Source organism: Cervus canadensis, chromosome 9 (assembly GCF_019320065.1).
Source record: "Cervus canadensis isolate Bull #8, Minnesota chromosome 9, ASM1932006v1, whole genome shotgun sequence".
Classification (NCBI taxonomy): Eukaryota; Metazoa; Chordata; class Mammalia; order Artiodactyla; family Cervidae; genus Cervus; species Cervus canadensis.
The window spans coordinates 10782780-10795944 of NC_057394.1; the positions used below are offsets into that span (position 1 = coordinate 10782780).

Genomic DNA, 13165 nt, shown 5'->3' on the forward strand with positions numbered 1-13165 from the left:
CTTATGAAAAATATCCAGGAAAGGGAATCATGATTTACATAAGCAGTGCAGGGGGTCGCAAAGAGTTGGACATGACTGAGCAACTGAACAACAATAAAAATAACAATAATTTTCATTTATAATTTAAATGAGGGTTAAAATTTAAGCAATGTACAGTATGTGACGATAGGTAATAATACTGTACTGTATACTTGAAACTGGCTAGTAGATCTTGAATGTTTCCACACACACAAAAAAGATGACTGTGAGGTGGATATGTTAATTACCTCGACCACAGTAATCAGCTCACCATGTATGCATATGACAAAACATCACACACAACATAAACATATAAAATTTTTGTCAATTATATCTCAATAAAGCTAGAAAAAATAAACTGAACAATTTTGGGTTTAAAAATTTTAATTTTTAAATTAAAATTTTAATGCTTAAAAGCAGCCCCACACAGCACCAGTGTGTTCCACAAAGCACACTTCAAAAACACTGGAGTCAATCATTATTTATGATGTTCTTTGTCAGGTTGTACTTATTAAAATTCCATAGAAATGCATTTTTAAAGTAGCTTGATTTAAGGTAGGTTCCGCCTTCATGACTTAAACTGATACTGCCATAAGCTGAGAATGGAAAAAGGTGGAAAAGGCAGATAATGTGCTAAGTCACTTTAGTCGTGTCTGACTCTTTGCAGCCCTATGGACTATGGCCTGCCAGGCTCCTCTGTTCCATGGGATTCTCCAGGCAGAATACTGGAGAGGGCTGCCATGCCCTCCTCCAGGGGATCTTCCCGACCCAGAGACTGAACTCATGTCTCCTGGGTCTCCTGCACTGCAGGCTGATTCTTTACTGCTGAGCCACCGGGAAAGCCCAAGGTAGACAATGTGCTTAGTCGCTCAGTCGTGTCTGACTCTTTGCACCCCATGGACTGTAGCCCACCAGACTTCTCGGTCCATGGGGATTCTCCAGGCAAGAATACTGGAGTGGGTTGCCATTCTCTAATTAGGGTTTTTTGTGTTTTTTTTTGTAGGAGCTAATATACTATGGCTGTTTTTATTTGCATAGTGTTCTTTTTACTTTCTCTTTATTAGTCAAGTTATTAATCAAAAAAGAGAAGGGAAAAAGAACACTATGCAAATAAAAACAACCGTAGTATACTAGTTCCTACAAGAAAAAAAAATCCTAATTAGGACATAAAACATCTCTAGTGAAACCAGAACTGGATTTTGGTTCTGCTCAGGAAGAAAGGGGGAGACTCTTGGACTGAAAGCCAACAAAAGGAACATGGTGGACCCAAGAGAAAGGAGCTGCAGCAGACACAAGGGGAGGAATGAAAAGCAACCTGCTAGGACCGAGTGAGTTTTCAGTGGCCAAGAAATAAGCCCCACTGCTGAGCAGAGCTGCTGTATTCGTCACGATCCTATGAACAGGGTCAAGTGGTCAAGAGAGAGAAATGTAAATAAACTTGAGTCTGAGCAGTAGTAGTGTGCATTAGTTCACAACACACAACATGAAGCCAGACAGGATTCCAATTCTAGCCCTGTTCCTCACCAGCTATGATCCTGGGCAAGTTACTTAAATACCTGCACCTCACTTTCCTCATCTGCAAACTGCGGGGAGTAATTCAGAATAGTACTTCACGGGGTTGTTCTGAGAACTAACCAGCTGTTCAGATGGAGCCTAGTAATGTCACATAAGTGTTACACAGTAAAATTTACAGTGTGATATAAGTAAAACTGATAAGAACGCATACTTTATTAGTTGATTGAAAAATTACAGATATACGCAGAACTCTCATTTAAATGATGATTCTTTTTCCCAGGTGTTTTTCCTAAGGCTTAGAAGTTATATTACCACTGCTCCTAGTCAGAGACTAAATTCACATCAATTTAGTCTCTAACGTGGCATGACATAGTGAAAAAAAATGCTGGCTTTGGAGGCAAGCAAACCTGAGCTCAAGTCCTAGCTCTTCCACATAATTTGGACAAATTACACTCTGAGACTCAACATACTCATTTGCAGAAAAAATAGAGTAACAATACCTAGAGCTACTGTGAAAATTAAAAGTGATAACTTAAGTAAACCAATCTCTTCTCCCTTAAAATTTCTGGTAAAGTTATAGGTACCATCCCGTGGGGCTAGAATTTGACAGTATCAAAAGTTAAAATACTCTTTATTTAGTCTTCTTTTATTTCTAGGAATATTTGAAAATGAAGATGCTCTCAGCATTACTGTAATGGAGAAAAAAAAAAAATGGAGGGAAGCACCAACCTAACTGTGAGAGTAGTATACTAAGAAAATGCTTATGACAAAGGAGAAAACAGCAGAATACACACACAGTCACTATGACTGCATTTTAAGAGTGTTGCATGAAATAAAAGCAAGTTAGAAAATAGTATTCAAGTGTGATAAACTTATTTTTAATTATTAATTTGGATATTCATTTTTGCAATGGAAAAAGTATAAACACCAAGATGTTAATAAATGGTGTTTTTATTTCTTCTCACTACTTTTCCATATTTCAGAATTTTCTTTGGTGAACATGTATTCATTGTACAATAACAAAATCAGTTCATTTAAAACAAGAACATAAATGACAGAGGGGAAAAGATTAAGAAAATTAACTGAAATGCTAACTGTGGTTTTTCTCTATCTTGCAAGCTTTCTATAATGTGGTTAATCTTACTTTAGATTGAAAAGAAAAACATTGTTTTTAAAAGCACCCTCGTTCAGGTTTGCCCTTTCCTACTTAATATGTCTTTCCTTCTCAATCAAAATTCTTGAATAAAGAGTATTATATTTCTCAAGAGTTTCAAAAAATACACTCCCTCAAAACTTAAGAAATCTGGGAAGCAGCTTATCCCCAAGAATCATGCATTAAAAGCAACTGGTTCAGGGGTTTGGGCAAACCAGGCCTGCTGAGTTAATCCCTTACTGCAACAAGGAATAAAATCAGAACACAAATACACAAAGTCACCTCTAAAGAGGCCAGCCAAGTGATCCTTGGTCCCTGAAAACAGAAACCTAACTAAAACAAGATGGCAAAATTGCAGGTTCCACTGAGGTACCGAAATATTAATATAAGAGTAGCTGAATACCAAAGGAAGACTCAACAACCAAAATGCAGATTTTACAAAGAAACAGCACCAAGAGAGTCCTCTCAGTCAGATCATGAGTTTAAAGAGCAGAAGGGTGAGAGTTCTCTGCTCTGGAGAGAGGATGTCATGAGGATGATGAGTGGAGTGAACCACCCCGCTGTGCATACACATCCACGCCCTCGCGTCAAGCCGAGCAAGGGGTGAGCTGAATACGTGAGCCCTGATAGGAGGTGGGGGGTACAGTGGGTTTCTGGAAAGCAGAAGGAGGAGAAGCCATGTTGATCAATGAGATAAAAAATGCACAACCAGGACAAAGAATCAGCAATTCCAGCAAAGCAGAGGTGGATCACAAGCCAGAGGCGTCATCTTTGTTTCAGTCCAACAGTGCCCTCAAGCAAGCCAAACAGGCCTTAGAAGGAAGAAACTGTAGATGGACCTAAGTTTCAAGAAGCTAACGAAAAGTCACCAAATGAGGACCACCAGCCTAACAATACATCCCCCAGGTCAGGGGAGCAACCCGCATGAGTGCCTCCCCAGACACCCTAAGAACCTACAGTACAGAATCAGCTTAAACCACTGGCCAGGCTCAGAGAGAAGCATAGGAACACTCCGAGCTTCTCACCATTCCTTCTTCCTCCCACTCTGCCCCATCTAGAAACCAGGAAGGAGAAACTGGAAATTTCAGGGTTGGATGGGACACAAAAGGTCAGAAGCCAGTTACATCACTTTCTCTGACAAGTGGTTACCAACTACAAATCTCAACTGGGAGAAACAGGGAGAAAAAGTCTTAAATTCGAATCAAGGCCGAATGAACTGAACTAGGTACTTTCAACCTCTAAAGAGGGAGAAAATCTTAACTGGGATAAAGAGGGAGAAAAAGTCTTACCTTTGAATGAAGGCTGAATACATTGAACTGGGTACTTTCAATCTCTAAACTGAGCTTACGTTTTGTGACTTCTGTTCCCTAAGGTTACTGCCACCTGAATGCACCTTTTGTCTTTCACTTACTACTGAATCCCAAGCTCCTAGAAGAAGAGCCGCTGAATCAATAACTTAAAGAGTGAATAAAAAGTCATAAGGCCTGAAGCCTTTTCATAAAGGCAAAAAGCTTTCCAAGATAAGTATATTTTAAAGAGATGGTGACCCCCTTCTGATGTCTATGTCAGAAGCTTTCTCTATCTCCTTTACACTTTAATAAAACTTTATTACATACACACACACAAAAAAAAGAGATGGTGAGAGACAAAAATATTTACTTTGATCACCTCCCACAAGTTATGTATTCAACACATGGAGTACATACCTGAAGAAAGAATATATCAGAACATGGTATGGTCCTTCCTGGGAGCACCACCACAACCACAGTGGGAAACTATGGAAGTGTCCATGTCAGTGCAATGCTGGGGACAGAGTGCTCGGCTTATGAGGCAATATCCTAAAGCTGAAATGAGGGTGGGGTTTGTAGGCCCTGAATGACCCACTGGTCCTTACGGCTCACCCATCTCTAGAGTGAGAAGAATGTCCCTACCACAGGCTGGCACAACTGTACCTTGGATTCATCAGCTGCATTGGACTCGGTCTTCCTAACTAAGGTTTTGGATCAAGAAGAGTTTCACTCAAAGGAAACTTCCAGCTCAGGTGAGATTTCTCATTCTGATAAATTTATACTACTGGTTCCCAACTCAGGGCTATGTGTTTTAGTCAGCATGATATCTTTGGGTACTGACAACCATCCGAATCTCCAAAGGGCTGACTCCAGCTCTGTCTTCCTGAGACTCGCTCAGCTGTCCATCCCAACAATCCACTCTATTTCTACTCTCTACTTCTAGCTCATAGGCTTCCCTAGTGGCTCGTGATAAAGAATCCACCTGACAATGCAAGAGACCCAGGTTCCATCCCTGGTTGGAAAGATGCCCTGGAAAAGGAAATGGCAACCCACTCCAGTATTCTTGCCTGAAGAATCCCCATGGACCGTGGAGCCTGGTGGGCTATAGTCCCTGGGGTCACAAAGAGTCAGATATGGCTTAGCGACTAAGCAACAACCACCTCTAGTTCACTCCTTCGACATAAATAGGTTTTGGCCTTAATGATCCACTGAAACTGCTCATCTTAAAGTGACAATAACTTATAGCCAAATTCAGGAGCCCCTGAGGATGTGAAAGAAACTAAGCAGATGTGGTCAGAAGATGAGAGGAGAGAGTCAAAGAACAAGGAATTTTAGAAAGGTACAGACTACCAGGTATAAAATAAATAAGATAAAGATACAAGGAGGTAATGTACAGCACAGGGAATATGGCCAATATTTTATAATAACTCTGAATGGAAGGCAATCTATAAAAATTGCGAATCACTATGCTATACACCTGACACTAATATAAGATTGTAAATCAATGACACTTCTATTAAAAAAAAAAAATTGTAGGAAAAAGTGTTCATCAAGGCCAGTGTGAGAGAACATTCCCCTAAGACAAGGAGTGAGAGGCCCGTATGTGGACAAGGAAGTCTCCGGTCACTCACTCTCGGCGGTATGTGGGGGAGGGAAGCAGGTGCCGTGAACGCCAGGCCACAGCCGGTGACCATCAAAAAAAACCCAGCTGATTAACTGCAGAGCTTAAGAGTGAAGGGAAGTGAGAAAGGGAAAAAAGTGAAGACATCTTTCAAGAAGCTTGGTAGGGAAGAAGAAACAAAGTCGTTAGCAGTTGGGCAGGTACAGAACACAGTCAATGGATGGAATGGTTATGCTTCTGTATTTATAAGACTCCAAACAAGTCTCCAGTTAAAAATACTTCACCCCAAGACTATACTTTCAGGGATCATTTCCATAGGTTGTTCCTAGAGAAGTCTCTCTCTGTATGACACAGGGAACTCAAACCGGGGCTCTGTGACAACCTAGGGGGATGGGATGTGGTGGGAAGCGGGAGGGAGGCTCAGGAGGGAGGGGACACATGTCTACCTATGGCTGTTTCATGGTGATGTATGGCAGAAACCAACACAACACTGTAAACCAACCATCCTTTAATTAAAAATAAATAAAAAAGAAAAAAAAACTTCACCCTATTTATTTACTATGCAAAACTCTAGCAGTTTACACATGATAAATGTTTTCATCTTCACAACCACTGAAAAAAATAGGTAATAACATCTCCTTTCCACAGAATAGGGGTCTGAAATATCCTGGGGGTCTCTGAAGAGCCCAAAGGAGAAGGCACCAGCTTTAACTCATGCCGGAAGAGAGGAGGGAATGTCACTAGAAAAGGCTGTAGAGAATGACTTCTCCACTGGTCCAGTGTTTAAGACTCTAAGCTCCCAATGATTGAGCCACGGGTTCAATCCCACATCGGGGAACGAGATCCCACATGCTGCAACTAAGACCCAATGCAGCCAAATAAATAATAAAAATAAGTTTTAAAAGAATGAGTTAAGAATAGACAAAGGGTGGGCCTCAATTAGAAGAATTCTTTTAGACTGGGGTAAACAAAAGAACTAAGTTCACATGCCTGACAAACCCTTATTCATCTCCCCAAAATCAGCTTGAACATCACCTACATTACGACATCTCCTCTAACACCTGCAGAATGGATACAAACAAGTTAGCGAGAAGATGTGCCCAGGTATGGCCACGGGTGCCAACACCCATGGCCCTTATATCTGGGATAGAGGAAGTGTGGGAACAGTCTTGATGATGAGACAACAGAATCCAAGAAATGTAACCGAGCAGTCGTGCTGAGGACTCAGCTCGCATGGGACACCACACATAAGGATGAGGCTGGGGTTTTGCCAGGAGAGACAGCAGGACAGGGGTCCCAGGTCACCAAGGGTCTCGACGGGAACGCAACTCGGGCAATCAACCGTGGTCTCCAGACTGGAAGTGGAAGATGCCAGAAATGGCCTGTAAACTGGAGACAAGGAGATCAGAAGTCTGGCCATCAGAGTCACCGTGAGAGAGTGTGAAGCTGCAGGAGTTTGTTTACAAAGAAAGCAGGCAAATCAAACTAGGTCGGGTGAAGATGGTTTCCTCCTAAAGAAACACCCATGTCTACCTACTCTTGTCTCCTCTCTCCACCGCGCCTTCCACACTGGACTGGAACTGTCTTCAGTTCTGTCCTCAGCCTTCCTGCTCTACTTCCTGCTCCCGGTGTCACCATTCACACCCAGGGCACAACCCCCACGTAATGGCCCGTGTCCGGCCAGCTCCCTCTCTGCAGATGGCCCTTGCATTATCTCCAACTGGACTTCCCAGGCCCTTAGACACTGAATGTCTTCCCCCAACTAAGCCCCTCCATTTCTACACGCCCTGCCTCAGTAAACAGGAACATGTATACCCAGTCACCTTCAACTCCTTTCTCTCTCCCAATCTCATGAGCTTTACTGACACGGCCTACCTGCCTACACATTTTTAGAATCCTCCTTCTCCCCGCTGTCCATTCCCATTGCTCCCACCTTCACCGAGGCCATCAGCCTCTCCCGCTGGACTCTGGGCCCCTCCTGCTGGCCACCCTGTCGCCTTGACCTAAATCTGTCCCTTAGAATCTTCCCCCGGTTTTAAAAATTCAGATCTCTGATGGCCACATTGGCTCTTCTGAATGTGACTCTCTGGGGATGGGACCAGGAATCTGAAAACTCCGTGGCTGCTCTCGCAGCCAGGACACAGGCAGCGTATGGAAAACACTGCTTGCATCCCCAACAGGAGGCTTCCATCTTGCCGCCCACAGCAGCGTGAAGCCTCCCCAACCAGAGCTTCAGAACTTCACCTTCTCCTGCTTCCTGAACTCGGCTCTACCATCCGCTCCTGTCTGTATTCCTAAGGAGGGGCAGCTGGCCACATTTTCTCTTCGGGTTCCATCCCCAGCCCTCGCCTCCCTGGCCTCTGAATGACGTCACTGCACACACCTCTGTGCAGGAAGTGCTCCCCTCAGCCATGATCAGCAATCATCACCTCATCACCTCCGGCCTCTCTGCCGGGCCCTGCTCAGGCTCTGGCCCCCACAGATGCCCTCTCCCCACTCGCAGGCCCGACCAGCTCGCGCTCAAGCCGCAAGTCAGCTGAAGCGTCTCCCCACGATGGAAGTCTTAACAGCGACTCTCTCCTCCCGAGCCCACCCCCTGCCCGAAACCCTCAGCACCCAGTACAGATGCTGTCTCATTCCTTTTTGTCACCTTTTCTCCCACTAGACACTGAATTCCTTGAGGGTGGGATCTACACTTGGAATACATTAGACACGCAGTTAGTGTTGCTTAAATCCACGGTCAGTGAGTACACTGTGAAGTCATGGGAACGCTTACTAATAAATGTAAGAAATCATACATCTATTACTCAACGTGTAGTCGTCTCTAAGCAAGGCTCTAAAAGAGGCATGAAGACGAGTCCTATGCACGTTTATCCAGTCCTAATTACCCGACAGCAGTACAGTTTCCCAAAGACATGGTTGCAAATGCCTTTTGCTTGATTCATGGCCCTGGCAGCACTAGCTTTCTTCAACACCTGGAAAACGCCCTGCTCTGCCTGCTTGAGAGTCTCTGTGCTTGTGCATCCCCTTCTGCAAGATGCACACTGTTTAACAAAAACTCACCTGTTGGCTCCTTCACACCATTTCCGTCACCTTCCCAAACGTCTTCTCTGACCATGACAGCTAAAGCAGCATCCTTCGCATTCTTCTGGAGTCCTGCTAAAGTCCTCTGTAACTGCAGCCTACGCCACTACCCTCGAATTTTCCTCATGACACTTACCACGATGTGAAATCACATAGTAACATACTTATTGGATGCTGGTCTGCTTCATCCTGTGTACCACTTTATCCTCTGTACACAAACAGTACGTGGCTTATGTAGGTAGTCAACAGACACTTGCAGAATAAATAAATAAATGAGAGAGAGGAAAGCAAGTGTAATGTGAAAATACCATCATCTACTAGTCACAGAGGTGGGAAATATGCAGGTGGTAGGAAAGAGCCAGGATTTTTCCCTTAAAAAACATCCCTTGGGGCAGGGTTAGGCAAACATTCATCCTCAGGACACTTAGGATCAGAACTCTCATTTACCAAAGGGCACACGACCTATCTAAAGGAAATCACTTCCCTTTCAGTGGGGAGCCTTGCAAAGAAAAACCAGAGCAAGGAAAATTTCCCTGCCCAGACTTGTGAAAAGACCAGTCCAGAAAAAAATGGTGCCTAAACAACGTAAGCTCTGCAAACACTGGGACCAAGACTCGTGCAATGTCACGTCCCCAGAACCCAGCCAGAGTTGTCAATCCCCAGAAACCAACCCATAAGATTTGCTCAAAATGTTTGTTAAAGGAGCATATAAGACACGGACTTCTGAGGAATGGCCATTCCACCCATTTTTATGCTTCACCCATTTATTTCAGAAACAAGGCAAGACAGCTAAGAAGAAGCCTCGAGCCTAGGCCTCTCCCTGAGCTGCAGTTTGGCTCCTAGAAATCAATAGTTATCAACCATGTGCCACAAGTAATCATGTCTTACCTTCCCCAGAGTCACCTTATATCTAATTTGAATACACTTTGGCAACATAATAGCTAACAGAGCATAGTAACCAGTAACAGATTTTGCCTGCTATTTTAATTTTTTAATGTTTTTTGATTAGCAAGGAAGGATAGCTCAAAATGACTTAAGAAAATAAACAAAACTAAAGAATTCTACTATTGATTGTGGTGCTGGAGAAGACTCTTGAGAATCCCTTGGACTGCAAGGAGATCAAATCAGTCAATCCTAAAAGAAATCAACCCTGAATATTCATTGGAAGGACTGATGCTGAAGCTGAAACACCAATACTTTGGCCACCTGATGCCAAGAGCCAACTCATTGGAAAAGACCCTGATGCTGGGAAAGACTGAGGGCAGGAGGAGAAGGGGACGACAGAAGATGAGATGGTTGGATGGCATGAATGGACATGAATCTGGGCAAACTCCGTGAGAGAGTGAAGGACAGGGAGGCCTGGGGTGCTGCAGTCCACTGGGTCCCAGAGTCAGACACGACTGACTGACTGAACAGTAACAACTGCTAATTTCCTATTCAGCAGTGTATGGCTCATAGTAGGATCCCAAGAAAAACACACCACCTTCTCAACTATCAGTTTCAACAGTCATGATGTTCTTTATCCAAAGGGTACTCTGAGGGAGATTAACTACCTAGTAGCTGTTATGGTACTCTGAGGCCAGTGCTTGAAAAATGCTATAAATCAAATCATGAAACAAGGGAAATCATAAATGTTAAGCCCACTTCAAAACCTGAGAAGCTGAGAAGAGAGGAAGATTTATAATTATGCCTGTCACCCTGACACTAACTTACTCCCAGACTAACATATCAACTTACTGACCAGGTATCTTAACACATCTTTTGTTACCAGAACATTTATTGACCAGAGATACATTAATATTCACTTATGTAACAAAACTGCTGACCACAGGTGTTAATTTCTGCAAAAATCCCCTGGTCAATAATATGATCTGTGTTCTTAAAAAGATTCCTACCTTTCACAACAGATCATGAACATTTGGAAATGTCAACTGCCTCTGTACTCGGTAAGATTAACTTCACACGTTTGGAGATAAGGAAGCATGAACAGTGACAAGCAATTGCAAAAACTGTATCTATTCAAACAGTTCGCTGTTGCTCTGTCAATGCCTAACCTCAATGCTGTTCACTTGACATACAGTCCACCTTACCAAGAGTCAATTAGGCCATTTCAGCGAGAAAAAGAAAGCTGTTTAAAAGGCTCTATATATTTCTCTACCCTCTATCTGTTGACACCCCACCGCTGATACGCCACTAAAATATAACAAACATCCAGCAGCAACGGCCCTGCTTGTGCTAAACTCCTTCCAAACTTCCTTTCACTTTCAAGTACTTTCAATCAGTTTTTGTTTGTCTAAATACTCCTAAGGGAGGCTGAGAGGGAGAAAAAAAAATCGAAGTAAAACTAAGGGGTCAGATTCTGAAGCCGAGGTTTGAAATTTGCATCTGAGGGAAGGCAGTTTGGATCCCTCGGTAGCCTAAAATGAATGGAGCAAGGTGAGTGGGAAGGGAGCAGGCTTCCAGCATCGCCTCCACCAGGACAGCCTCTGGTTTCTCCGCTGAGGGCAAGAAGCCGGGCCAGAACACCAGGGCAACCCAGCCCGAACCCTAACTGCCCAAGCCCACTCGGCGGCAGCCCCGGGAGCACCTGAGCATCGAACCTGGGGCTCACAGGTGGTGGGGGGCGGGGGGGAGCTGGAGGCGGGACTCAGTCCTCACTGGCCCCGCCAGGCTGGAACGGGGGCGGTGACCGCTGGCCCCCAAGGGGCAGGAACTACCAAGGCTCTGGCAACTGGGATGGAAGATCTGCCCCCTCACCACACACACAAAACCTCTCGCAACCCCCCAGAGTCCCTGCCGCCCCCAGTCTCCTCAGGGAGGTACCCAAGGGTGCCGTCTAGGGGACATAACTAGGATGGCGGCGGCCGGTACTCACAAAGCCCACTGGAGCCGGTGCTGGTGAACATGGTCCCGGCGCCGGACCCAGAGCCCCCGCGGGGGACAGGGGGAGGGGAAGCGGAGACTGAGGCGGGGGGGACTGTGGAGAAAACCCTGCGACCGCGCAGGCGCACTCTGGCCGGGGCGACGAATCCGGCAACTCGACTCCACACGAGGCCGCCAGAGAACAACGCATGCGCGGCTCGTCCGTTTTTTTTTTTTTTTCCCAGCCCTCCCCCCCCCCCCCACTTCCTGCCGTGAAAGGGAAGTGCGTCCGAAGCGAAAGGGGTCCGCCTCTCCGGATTTTTCCGACGGCCGCGGAAGCCTTGGGAAAGGAGTGGGGATGGCGTGTGGGAGGAGCGGGTGTAACTCTTGGGAGCCCGCGCTAGTACTTTAGCGCCGCCCCTCACCCCGTGGAGTCACCAAAGCAACATATGCCTCAGGCATGCCGGCGCGGGGGACATTTCCTCTCGACCTCTAACACCTCTCCCCGCTGACGGGACGCCAGGCGCTTTGGGCGCGTGCTCAGTTCTTTCTGGGCCGTCGCGGAGCCGGCTCCCCGGCTGACTGTCGACCCGACCGCCTCGAGTTCCGGTGTCCGGCCGAGTGCTGAAGAGACAGCTTCTCGGATGGAAGGGTACCCGGAGCTGGAAGACCGTCCTTGTCGCGGGGAGCAGGGCGGTCCAGCTGTCCCCTCCCGCTTTTCCCGTGTCGGTCCCTCGCGAAATCCCCACAAAAAGCTCCGAGTGCCGTGGCCCCTGGACCCTTCCCCGCCGCGGTGGCCCGTGTCGTGTCAGCAGGCGCGGTGAGTCTGTGGCTGAGCGAACCGGCTCTCCAGACTTCTGTCATGGAGTCCTTAAACGGACCCTTGCCATTTTAATTTTTTTTTTCCCTTGCAAAATTTTTACTCCTTAGTAAAGCAAATTTACTTTTCTTTTAAAGAGAGGTTGAGCATCAGCCCTGGGTGTTCATTGGAAGGACTGATGCTGAAGCTGAAACTCCAATACGTTGGCCACCTCATGCTGAAGAGTTGACTCATTGGAAAAGACCCTGATGCTGGCAGGGATTGGAGGCAGAAGGAGAAGAGGACGACAGAGGATGAGATGGCTGGATGGCATCACCGACTCGATGGACATGAGTTTGAGTAAACTCCGGGAGTTTGTGATAGACAGGGAGGCCTGGCGTGCTGCGATTCGTGGGGTTGCAAAGAGTCGGACACGACTGAGCGACTGAACTGAACTGAGCTGGAAAACTTTAGTATTATGTGGTCGTTACCATCCCTGGTAGCTCGGCTGGTAAGGAATCCGCCTGCAAAGTGGCAGACCCGGGTTGGATTCCTGGGTTGGGAAGATCCCCTGGAGGAGGGCATGGGAACCCACTCAAGTTTTCTTGCCTGGAGGATTCCATGGACAGAGGATCCTGGCGGGCTACAGTTCATGGGCTCGCAAGGAGTCGGACACGACTGAGTGACCAAGCATGCACACAGATCTTAAAGAACACATATGGGGAGGCTTTGGACACCTGATGCGAAGAACCTACTCATTGGAGAAGACCCTGACTCTGGGAAAGATGGAAGGCAGGAGGAGAAGGGGAGGACAGAGGATGAGT

General features: G+C 45.9%; 1 protein-coding gene across 1 annotated transcript in view; it reads right to left on the reverse strand.

The window, feature by feature from the left end:
• Window positions 1–11727, reverse strand: part of UBAC2 (UBA domain containing 2) — a 163064-nt gene extending 151337 nt beyond the window's left edge. Inside the window, exon 1 of the mRNA XM_043477507.1 lies at window positions 11556–11727. Within this exon, the coding sequence (XP_043333442.1) occupies window positions 11556–11586 (31 nt within the window). The 5' untranslated portion in view covers window positions 11587–11727. The remainder of the gene's footprint in view (window positions 1–11555) is intronic.
• Window positions 11728–13165: the final 1438 nt, after the last annotated feature.